We start from the raw sequence: 12,500 nt of genomic DNA on the forward strand, positions 1-12,500 counted from the left end.
TCTCACCTGACCATGGGCTGTGCAGTGCTGTGCTGTGTAGCTGCAGCATCTCTCCTCTTCGCATTTGTTTACTCGCAAACTCCCTCTGAAATGTCACTGGCTCACACCCAGGAGCAGTTGGCTGCTCCTTCATTTTCTCTCTCCGCGCTACTGCTGAACTTCAGGCCTTTAATGGACCTGTCCCAGTGCTCTTTCTGTCTCTCTCTTTCTCTTTTTCTCTCTCTCTCTCTCTCTCTCTTTCTATCTCTCTCTCTCTCTCTCTCTTTCTCTCTCTCTCTCTCTACCTATGTCTCTCTGTCTCTCTCTCTGTTCTGTCTCTCTCACCTTCACTCCTGATTTTCTGTCTTTACCTTCTGTCTGTCAATCTGTCTGTCTGTCTCTCTCTCTCTCTCTCTCTCTCTCTCTCTCTCTCTCTCTCTCTCTCTCTCTCTCTCTCTCTCTCTCTCTCTCTCTCTCTCTCTCTCTCACTCACACACACACACACACACACACACACACACACACACACACGCACATGCACATGCACATGCACACGTCCCAGAGCTCCATCAGCTGTAGACAGGTGGAGCCTCTGGTGGATAGAGCCATTCCCTGTCATTTCATGCGCTTACCTCCCAAATGTAATTTGCACCGTGCTGTGCTGTGGTTATTGAGGTAGTCTCAGGCCTTTGGTGGGCAGATACTGTTCTGAGCAGCGGCAGACAGGTGTGTGTCTGTGTGTAAGTAAGTAAGTAAGTAAGTTTAATTTATAAAGCACATTTAAACAGCAAGAACTGACCAAAGTGCTGTACAGTGCCAGACTAAAATACTAAAATTAAGCAATACTAAGAATTTGATTAAAATTAAGACAAAGTCAGCAGTAAGAATAAAACACATAAGATACAAAAGGCCTTCCACAGTGAATAAAAAGACAAGATAAAATTACATGGATAAAGAAAAGTAAGTAAATAAAAATAAGGGGAGAAAACAGAAAAGAGGATGAAACTAGGGAGCAAAGGCCAATATGTAGAAATGAGTTTTAAGTCTGGATTTAAAAGTAGAGGTTGTAGGAGCACATCTGATGTCAGGGGGCAAAGTATTCCAGAGACGAGGAGCTGCCACAGCAAATGCACGGTCCCCCCTGGTTTTGAGGCGGGACCGGGGAACGTGGAGGAGACTTATGTGTGTGCCTGTGTCTCTATCTGTGTCTGTGTGAGTCTGTGTCTGTGTGTCTGTAACTGTGTCTGTAACTCTGTCTTTGTCTCTGTGTGTTGTTTGAGAGAAAGAGATAATTATTGAGAGAGAGAGAGGGAGAGACAGAGAGAGAGAGACAGAGAGAGAGAGCGAGAGACTTATTTTGTACCTGTACACAGCCTCATATATACTGTAGGGTGTGTGTTGGGCAAATGGCCACGATGGTCATCTGGATGATGTCCAGTAGCAGCAGCAGCATTAGCAGCACTGGGCAGGAAAGGGAAGTGGAGCACTGGTGGTGAGCCCCACACCTACGCTCTGTCGCTTTCTGCTGGGAGGGACACTCAGTCAGGTTGCCCGCCGGGAGGGTTTTTGTTCCTCTTTGGACCATTCATTATTCATATTCAAGCATCTTTTCTCTGTCTCCCTCCCTCTCTATGTGTCATTTTCTGTCTTGCTCTCAGACGTTGTACTGTTTCTGAACCATAGTGTCCATTAAGAAATGTTTAGTACTGTGGTAATATATAATATTAAATATTATAATATTAAAACAGCCAGTCAAGAACGGAATAGGCTGGATGTGATGGAATAATGTCACTGAAGAACCAACTTCAGTGGAAGTTAATTAATCTGACCAAAGCGGTGTGAGATCTGAGAGATGACTCACAGAGCTGTGTAGGAGGAAGTCAGACTCCCGACTTCACTGGTAAATAATTGCCTGGCTGTTACAGCATTTATACGCCTCAGACTCCCTTGATCGTTAGATGTACAGTAAGTATGAATAAAGCCATGAGGATTGAGATGAAAAACATCAGCTTATATAAAACATACACGCTCAGAGGCATACATGTACCTATGTGCACATTGGATTTATATATTGTTTTTGTTTTCACATTACATATTCACATATTCATTACTGACTTGTTGGAGTGTAATTCTCTCATCTGACTGGTTGTAATAATGTTCCATGACAATAGATTGTGCAGTGCTACTATTAACAGCACGTTCGCTCTTCTATCAAGGAGACTGGAGTGGTATGTGAGTGCTGCAATTTCACCACAGCAGATGGCATTCAGTGTTGGCTCACTGATGCACATTAGTGTGGGCTTAATTCTAAGCAGGCATATCTGTCCTTGCCACCCACCCACACCCAGGACACATTCAACTTGTATGTGTATGTTTTTACACGTTTACATAGGTGTATGGGTGTGTGTGTGTGTGTGTGCGTGCGCTCATGCATGCGTGCGTGTTTGTCTAGCATCACACTAATTTGTTTACAATCAGTAGTCCCTGTCAGACTCCCAGCTTCCATGTGTCTGCCTGGGGCCCGCAGTCTCTCTCTGACAAGCAAGAGACACGTGTCTGTCCCTTCTGTTCAATCCATACCCCATGCTGTTTGCGTGGTCTGCACACTTAGTTGCCACCTCTCCGTCTCTCCCCCCCTCTCTTTCTCTCTCTCTCTCTCTCTCTCTCTCTCTCTCTCTCTCTCTCTCTCTCTCTCTCTCTCTCTCTCTCTCTCTCTCTCTCTCTCTCTCTCTCTCTCTCACACACACCGACACCGACACACACACACACACACACACACACACACACACACACACACACACACGCACACCGACACACACACACACACACACACACACACACACACACACACACACACACACACACACACACACACACACACACACACACACACACACACACACACACACACACACACACACACACACACACCACTCAAGTCTCTGCGTTTCTTCATCACCCACCCACAGCTGAGAACTAGAAAACCGTTATCGTCATGTGTTTGTTTGGTAGTGCCAAACACAAAGTGTGACTGTCTGCCATGACTGTATCCTACCATAGTCTAGACTAGAGCCATGTACTATGGTGTGAGAATGAGAAAAGGAGCGAGCGAGAGGATGTTTTTGCCCTTTTTCCTTTTTCCTGACAAGCTCAGATTGCCCCAAGGGATTATGATGAAATGTAGTGGTTGAGGATGAAGAGGATGAAGAGGGAAAGACGGGGAGATGCGATATCTTTTTACCAATGCTCTAGCCCTTGAGGTGGCAAGGGAGGCTGGTGTGTGAGGGGTGTGTGTGTGTGTGTGTGTGTGTGTGTGTGTGTGTGTGTGTGTGTGTGTGTGAGAGAGAGAGAGAGAGAGAGAGAGAGAGAGAGAGAGAGAGAGAGAGAGAGAGAGAGAGAGAGAGAGAGAGAGAGAGAGAGAGAGAGAGAGAGTTTGTGTGTGAGAGAGAGTGTTTGTGTCTGTCTGCCTGTCTGCCTGTCTGTCTGTCTGTCTGTCTGCCTGTCTGCCTGTCTGCCTGTCTGTCTGGGGGTTGCAGTATGTATGTGCCATGCTCATGCATGGTGGAATCGTGTCAGGCCCAAGAGCCTTTGAGGGATTCTGATGCCCCAGTGAAGGGAAGGAGTGGGCCGGGCCACTATCGGTATTACATTTATGGTTGTTCTGAGGTTTAGCTGTCAGCAAAGCTTTTAAAACCGGCCTCGTAGCATTTTGAGATTGAATGTTGACGTGCTTTTCAAATCAAGAACAATCTCTCTTGATTCAAGGAAGATGCGTTTAGCTGTCTGTGACCAGCCTAGCACTTCACCGCCAGTGATAGCTTACCTGCCGAGCTGAGGCAACACAGGAGAGGTAGCAGAGCTAGGCTGAGAAGAGAACCGTCTAGCTACAGGAGAACAGAGACACTGCAACCTCAAGTTGAAATGTGTCGGCACACAAGATCCCCCCCTCGCAGCCTTAAGATTTGAGCCGTGCTGGTGTGTGAATGTGGGAATGTGTCTGTACTTGAAAGCACTTTGAGTCAACTGTATATTTGGGATATTGTGCTATATGAATACATGTGTATGAGTATGAGTTCAGAGCAACTTTCTTTCTCATGTAGATAAGTGTTCAGAATGCTCATGATGGTTGCCAGCTTATTTGTTTTACCAATACAACACCACAATATAATAATAATGGTGGTCTCTCGTCTGTTTTTATTCCCTTCAGGCTACCATACGCCGGCTATTTTGGTGGCGTCTCCGGCCTTAGCAAAAAGCAGTTCCTCAAAATCAACGGCTTTCCCAACGAGTACTGGGGATGGGGCGGCGAGGACGATGACATCTACAACAGGTGAGACTTTCTCTTGGGTCAGGAACCGCATAAGAGAGCGGCTGTGCTGGGGGGCTTCATTGAGGTGATTCAGGAGGTGGGCGTCAGCTCGTGAATTCTGTACATAGAATCCCAATCTGGACTTTGATATTTGACACACAGACCTGAAGGCAGTCCCTTATTTCTTTCCCTCAACTTTCCACAAATTCTTTGCACTTATTGTTTACATTGAGTTCGGGGAAGGGAAGATATGAGGCCACCCACCAATTCTGTCTCTAACCTATACGTTTATTAACAGGGCTTGCTCAGCGTATTATTTTGTTGACCCATGTTTTTCCCACCACCACTTTCGACGTGGGCACACTATATCAGCTCTTAAAACGTCCAGCCCAAGCTGGAGTTGAAATTCAGCACGCTGGTTCTTTTCCTCAACTTTCATTTCGGCCCCTCAATCTTAAACGGTCCAAAAAAACCAAATCAAATCGCCCTACCAATACCAGCACCTGCTAGGCCCCCTCATTGCTGCTCACGGCTGTATTTATTTATTGTTGTTGTTGTTTCTTTCCTCCACACGGCGTCTCCTTATCTCCCCCATGCAGAGGGGTTCTCCAGACACCTTCATGTGATGCTAAACTGCCTCGTTTTCCCAGAGCATCAGCTAGATTCATACCGGGCGTGGGCCACATGGGACTAAACCCACTTGCATTTCAAAGACTCCGCAGCACTTCACATTCAAAATTCAGAAAATTCGACAGATGTGTGTGTCTGCCTGTCTGTCTGTCAGTTTGTCTGTCTGTCATCCCATCTGCCTGTCAACCTGCTTGGCTGTCTGTCTGACTCTATATCTATCTTTGTGCCTGTCCCTCCCTGCTGTATACCTATTGCATCCCTATCTCTGTCTATCTCTGTCTATGTCTGTCTCTGTCTGTCTGCCTGCCTCCCTTACTGTCTGTCTGTCTGACTGCCTGTCCATATGTCTGTCTGTTTGCATGCCTGCCTGCCTGCCTTACTCTCGGTCTGTCTGTCTGTCTTATTCTCTCCGTGTGCCTGATTGTTAGCTTAATTGCCATGTAATAAGTGTTGATTTCCAAGTATTTTGTGTGGCTGGATTTAAACTGCTCTATTTCTCCCCTTGCGAGCGGAGACCATAGATTATTCATGAGCCTTTATTAGTATTTATCAGCTCAGTACCCCTCGAGCAGCTGGAGCATTGGCAGAATGGTGCTGATGAAGAATAAAAACAAAGGATTATGGAAAACACTCAATATAATTTCCATAAAAACTGACATTGTCTCAAACAATTTACACGTTTCTTGGTCACCCATGGGTTGTAGAGCTGGGCTGCTGGCTGCTGCTGCTGCTGCTGTCTTCAGTTCCTCCTGGAGATCAACACTCCCATTGCCCCTCATGGCACTCTCATGCTCCGCTCTGCCTCTGGCTCTCACACACGCGTGCACGCACACGCACACACACACACACACACACACACAAACACGTATTCGCACACAAACACACACACATATTTGTGCGCACGTGCGTGCGCACACACACACACACACACACACACACACACACACACACACACACACACACACACACACACACACACACATGCTCTCTCTCTCTCTCTCTCACACACACACACACACACACACACACACACACACACACACACACACACACATACATACATACATACACACGCACGTGCACACACACACACACACATGCTCACACACAAAAAAACACAAGCAAACTCACACACACACACTGGCATGAATATGTGTCTACACACACACATACACTACATGTGTATCACATATGCACACGTTCAACCTCACCAGCCACACCAGGGGTGAAAATTACAGTAACTTAATGAGCTTCTACCAGCCACCAGGACTTATGGATCATTCGCAATGGGGCTCACCTATATACTGATCTATACCGTAAACCTACGGCACGCAATACTCTACTTCGGGCTGACTCTGAGCATCCACGTCATCTAAAGGAAAGTCTCCCATTTAGTCAATTATGTAGAGTGAAGCGTATTTGTAAAACACCTGAAGACTTTAGGAGAAACAGCGACGAAATGATCACCAATTTTTCAAGAAGGGGTTACCATAAAAAGGTTTTGAACAATGCCATAGAAAAAGTAGAAACCATCCCAAGGTCCAATTTACTTTCAACAAAAAATAAAGTTAAATCAAATAAAAGGATAATATTCTCAACTGAATACCACAGGCAATCAGTGACTTTACGCAGCATCATAAATAAACACTGGCATATTTTAAAATCAGATACCCAACTCAAAAGCACATTCCAAGAACATCCTCTCATAGTGTACACAAACGATGGTAAAAACTTGAGAGATCAGTTGGTGCATTCCTACCTTCCTCCTAACACTTATAGTTCCCAAACGTTTGTAACTCCTATCCCAGATGGGAATAGACGATGTGGATCTTGTACCCAATGTAATTACACCTATAAATGCAGCAAATTTAAACATCCACAACACAGGAAAAAGATATCCAAATTAAAGGAAAAAATTTCATGCAACACCACATCTGGTAATTTATTTACTTACTTGCCCTTGTGGTAAATCATATGTGGGCAAAACATCTAGAGCTCTAAAAACCAGGATTGCAGAGCACAGAAGTACCATTAGATGTAAGAATTTAAATTATCCTGTAGCAGCTCATTTTGTGGAGTTTAATCACCCCATTTCTTCATTAAAATACATTGGAATCGAGAGGGTGACCTTGCCCCCTAGGGGGGGGGGACCTAGACCTGTTATTATCAAGAAGGGAACATTTTTGGATTCACCATCTTAAAACTCTAGCACCTCACGGTTTGAATGTGGACTTTGATTTAAAGTGTTTTCTGTGATTTAAACTGTGGATCTATTATGATTAACTGATAATATTATTAATGATGATCCATTTGGACTGATGCTGTAATATTGTCTTTTGATCTTTTTCTTTTTTTCTTTCTCTTTGCTTTCTACAGTTTTTTTTGTAAACAAAATAGCAGAATGTAGTACTAAGGATGTGGACCATGAGTGAAACCACTTATGTTGATTGTTGATTGTGATTGTGATGTCCAATCCTTCATTGTAAGCAATTGAACACTAATTGACACCTGTCTGTAACCTAATTATGTGTCAGGTGGGAGCAATTGAGCTTCCCCTTTAAAAAGGCAAGGTACTACCTGTTATTTCACACGTGACCTGAAGAAGGCCGGCAGGCCGAAACGTTGTCACATTAAAAAACTGTTTATTTAACTTGTGAGTGTGCGGCACCTCTCTCCTTCTACAATTGTATTTTCTGGTTGCCAGCACCTCTGTTTCTGGTGTGCGTTTTGCACCTCCACTCATCAACGTTCTCAAGCATACAGCACCCAGACGAGTTAAGAAAAAGAAGAAACCAAGAAAAAACTGAAAAATGAATGACCCAAGAACTTTTGAATACAATGAAGAGCAAAGAACCAAGATCATCTGTGAAGAATCATTATTCGATCAAGAGGGATTCCAAACAATAGAAATCTCAGACGATCTACATTTCCTCACCAAACAGAGAGTAAAGGCCCATCTCCATGCGATCACTTTAAGTGACTACATCAGACAAGGAATTATCCCAAAGGGTCTCAGACTGCAAAAAGAAACCAATGCTGAGCAAGAAAACTGAAGACTTCTGTGACCGCTGGTGTGCCATATTGAACAAATGCTCGATTGATCTGATGACTCTACTGGTTGAAGAACATAAGAAAGCGCAAGATGATCTGGATAAAAAGATTGAAGAACACAAACAAATGCTATCGGAAACCATCAAAAACAAAGAAAACTTGGAAGAGATTCTCAAGCAGACCCAAGAATTACAAGAAAGTCTGACAAAAGAAATTAAAGAAGAAAAGATTAAAAAATTCAACAAGGACAAAAAAGACTCAATGGAAGGAAACATCTACAACTGGCGAAACCCCAAATGGAATGACCGACCAAGAACAAGATACACAAGAACAAGATTTGATGCAGGCCAATCTCAGCAACTGAACCGCTTCTCCTCCTCTGACCAACTCTCATCTGCATCCAGCTCCGGTTTTTTAGGAAAACATCAAAGAGGGGGAGCTTCCGCTCCTGGACACCTGAACAAGAAAAAACAAAACAAAACAAAACGTACAAACCAACACGCAGAGGCCGAAAGAGAAGCAATGCAGTACGAACGGACACGTGCAAGGACATTCCAGATGAGGAAGTGACTGTGTTCAACTTATCCAGTAAGACTCTAGACCAATTCCATCTTTCAATACTTAACAGAGGGTTATCTTTTGTACCAACTAATCATCTGAAGAAATTTGACATAAAAGTAGACCTGTTTAAGTTTTTCAGGCAACTGCGCCTGAGAGAGTTCTTTGATAATGGCACAGAACAAGATGATTTGAACTCCCAGACAGCAAGTAATACAGAGGAATCAAGAAAAGTCTTCAGGGGGAAAAGTCTTTTCATGCCCCCTGTAAACCGGAATAATTCCATAGAGACTTACTGCAGATTAGTAGAACAAGAAGTTGATGCATTTCTAAATGAAAATCAGAGATCTGCATACAACAATTTGTCGAAAGAAGAGAAGAAGGCCTTAGAAGACTTGAAGAGTGACGACTCTATTGTAATAAAACCCGCCGACAAGGGAGGAGCAACAGTTGTGATGAATAAAATTGATTATGTTGAAGAATGTGTAAGACAATTGTCTGATAGGAACTTTTATGAGGTACTGCCTGACAATCCCACACAGGCATTTAAATGTATGATTTTAGATACTTTGAATGATTTACTACACCAAGGGGAGATCTCAAGAGATGATTTTTTTTTTTTTTAAATGGAACACTCTATTGTTCCTACATTTTATATCCTACCAAAAATCCATAAAAGGTTGGAATGTCCACCTGGTAGGCCTATTGTGGCCAATATAGGATCTGTGACCTCAAATCTGTCCACCTTTGTTGACCATTTTATTAGGCCATTAGCTGAGGGATTACCCTCGTTTACAAAAGACACGGGCCATGTTATCAACATTGTGGAATCAGTAACTCTTGGGGAAGAAGAAGTGTTTCTGGCCTCTTTTGATATAAATGCCATGTATACTGTTATACCCCATGATGGCGGGTTAATTGCATTAGACCATTACTTAAATGACCCTTCAATGTACCCCTCAAAAGAGTCCATTCTTACTCTTACCAAACTGATTTTGGAATATAATTATTGGATATTTCAGGATACATTTTACAAACAAAAACGGGGAGTCACGATGGGAAATGCATTCTCGCCTTCATTTGCAAACGTATATATGGGTCTGTTTGAAGAACATTATATTTATTCAAACCACAGTTTTAGAAATAACCTAATATTATGGAAACGCTATTTGGATGATGTGCTATGTATATTTAAGGGTTCGCTAGTGGAGTTACAAATGTTTTTCACATATCTGAATACATGTTGTGAATATTTATCCTTCACAATGGAATATGATAAAAACAAAATTAGTTTCTTGGACTTATGGATCATTCGCAATGGGGCTCACCTATATACTGATCTATACCGTAAACCTACGGCACGCAATACTCTACTTCGGGCTGACTCTGAGCATCCACGTCATCTAAAGGAAAGTCTCCCATTTAGTCAATTATGTAGAGTGAAGCGTATTTGTAAAACACCTGAAGACTTTAGGAGAAACAGCGACGAAATGATCACCAATTTTTCAAGAAGGGGTTACCATAAAAAGGTTTTGAACAATGCCATAGAAAAAGTAGAAACCATCCCAAGGTCCAATTTACTTTCAACAAAAAATAAAGTTAAATCAAATAAAAGGATAATATTCTCAACTGAATATCACAGGCAATCAGTGACTTTACGCAGCATCATAAATAAACACTGGCATATTTTAAAATCAGATACCCAACTCAAAAGCACATTCCAAGAACATCCTCTCATAGTGTACAAACGAGGTAAAAACTTGAGAGATCAGTTGGTGCATTCCTACCTTCCTCCTAACACTTATAGTTCCCAACCGTTGTTAACTCCTATCCCAGATGGGAATAGACGATGTGGATCTTGTACCCAATGTAATTACACCTATAAATGCAGCAAATTTAAACATCCACACACAGGAAAAGATATCCAAATTAAAGGAAAAATTTCATGCAACACCACATCTGTAATTTATTTACTTACTTGCCCTTGTGGTAAATCATATGTGGGCAAAACATCTAGAGCTCTAAAAACCAGGATTGCAGAGCACAGAAGTACCATTAGATGTAAGAATTTAAATTATCCTGTAGCAGCTCATTTTGTGGAGTTTAATCACCCCATTTCTTCATTTCTGTGATTTAAACTGTGAATCTATTATGATTAACTGATAATATTATTAATGATGATCCATTTGGACTGATGTGTAATATTGTCTTTTGATCTTTTTCTTTTTTTCTTTCTCTTTGCTTTCTACAGTTTTTTTGTAAACAAAATAACAGAATGTAGTACTAAGGATGTGGACCATGAGTGAAACCACTTATGTTGATTGTTGATTGTGATTGTGATGTCCAATCCTTCATTGTAAGCAATTGAACACTAATTGACACCTGTCTGTAACCTAATTATGTGTCAGGTGGGAGCAATTGAGCTTCCCCTTTAAAAAGGCAAGGTACTACCTGTTATTTCACACGTGACCTGAAGAAGGCCGGCAGGCCGAAACGTTGTCACATTAAAAAACTGTTTATTTAACTTGTGAGTGTGCGGCACCTCTCTCCTTCTACACTTCTACCAGCCACTAACAGATAAATTCACCAGCCACACAGAACTGTAAATTATTATTATTTTGTCCAAAATTAGTGACACAGTTTTACATTTCGTCAACTGGTGTGGATTTCCATTTTGACACATATGCAAATGCTCAGTTCCCATTCTCCCTCCTCCCCTCTTGCCCACTGGAGGCATGCTGAGGCAGGGGCTGGAATACATGCAGAAGACGTCCTCTCCCCAGATACTAGACTCTTAGGGTAATAAATAACTCCCTCTACATTGGCTATCCTCTCCCATTTAATATGATACGTGGTGTAGCTGACAACCATGTTTACACACGCACATAGACATGCGCGCACACACACACACACACACACACACACACACACACACACACACACACACACACACACACACACACACACACACACACACACACACACACACATACACACACACACACACACACACACACACACACACACACGCACTCACCCACACACACACACACACACACACACACACACACACACACACACACACACACAAACACACTCACACACACACACACACACACACACACACACACACACACACACACACACACACACACACACACACACACACACTTACACTCACACACTCATGTAAATGTGTGAGTGTAAACACAAACAAACATACACAATGTAAACATACACAATCTCTCTCGCTCTCTCTCACACACACACACACACACACACATACATACAGATAGATACAGGCCATTGAAACGTGATAACACCATATAAAAAGATATGGGCATATCATGAAGAAGCTGTTTTGGAATCGCCCAGTTTCACACTTGAACATTTTAGCCATTTATTTCTGGTCTTGACTGCCAAGGGGCCGAGTCGCATTGCTGTGATAAAAAGCATCTTCCCTCGGCCTGCCGTTGCTGCCGCTGCCGCCACCGCCGCCACACTGCACCGTCTGATAGAGCCGACATGATGGGGGAGGATGATATTAAAAAAAGCTTTTAGGGTAAGATAGCCGCAATAGCTTTGATGCATTAAAGCCTGCAGATTTCCCCTGAGATCTCCCTCTTTCTCTCTCTTTCTTTTTCTTTCCCCTCTTTTTTCTCTCTCTTTTCTTCTCCTCCTCTGTCTGTCTCTCTCTCTCTCATGGGCACACTCCTTCTTTCTCAGCAGGACTATTTTTATTGCCACGGATGTGAAATACAACAGAATATTATTTCAAGTGTGTGTGTGTGTGTGCGCGTGTGTATTTCTTTAGGGGGTGGGATGTATCGTTGCCTAATTATGGAGCTATCTGCATAGGCAGAGAGGTTGTCATATTATAGCATTGTGTCACGGGAACTGCTTTGATGTGCCTGCTCCCCTGCTCGCGGAATTAGATTCAGCGCGTGACAAGTGTACAACTTTATTGTAAGAG

General features: G+C 42.8%; 1 protein-coding gene across 1 annotated transcript in view; it reads left to right on the forward strand.

The window, feature by feature from the left end:
• b4galt2 (UDP-Gal:betaGlcNAc beta 1,4- galactosyltransferase, polypeptide 2) overlaps positions 1-12,500 on the forward strand; it is a 111,353-nt gene that overhangs the window by 77,873 nt on the left and 20,980 nt on the right. The window contains exon 4 of the mRNA XM_063219502.1: positions 4,187-4,309. Coding sequence (XP_063075572.1) covers positions 4,187-4,309 — 123 coding nt within the window. The remainder of the gene's footprint in view (positions 1-4,186; positions 4,310-12,500) is intronic.

The sequence above is a fragment of the Engraulis encrasicolus genome, chromosome 16 (assembly GCF_034702125.1).
Source record: "Engraulis encrasicolus isolate BLACKSEA-1 chromosome 16, IST_EnEncr_1.0, whole genome shotgun sequence".
Classification (NCBI taxonomy): Eukaryota; Metazoa; Chordata; class Actinopteri; order Clupeiformes; family Engraulidae; genus Engraulis; species Engraulis encrasicolus.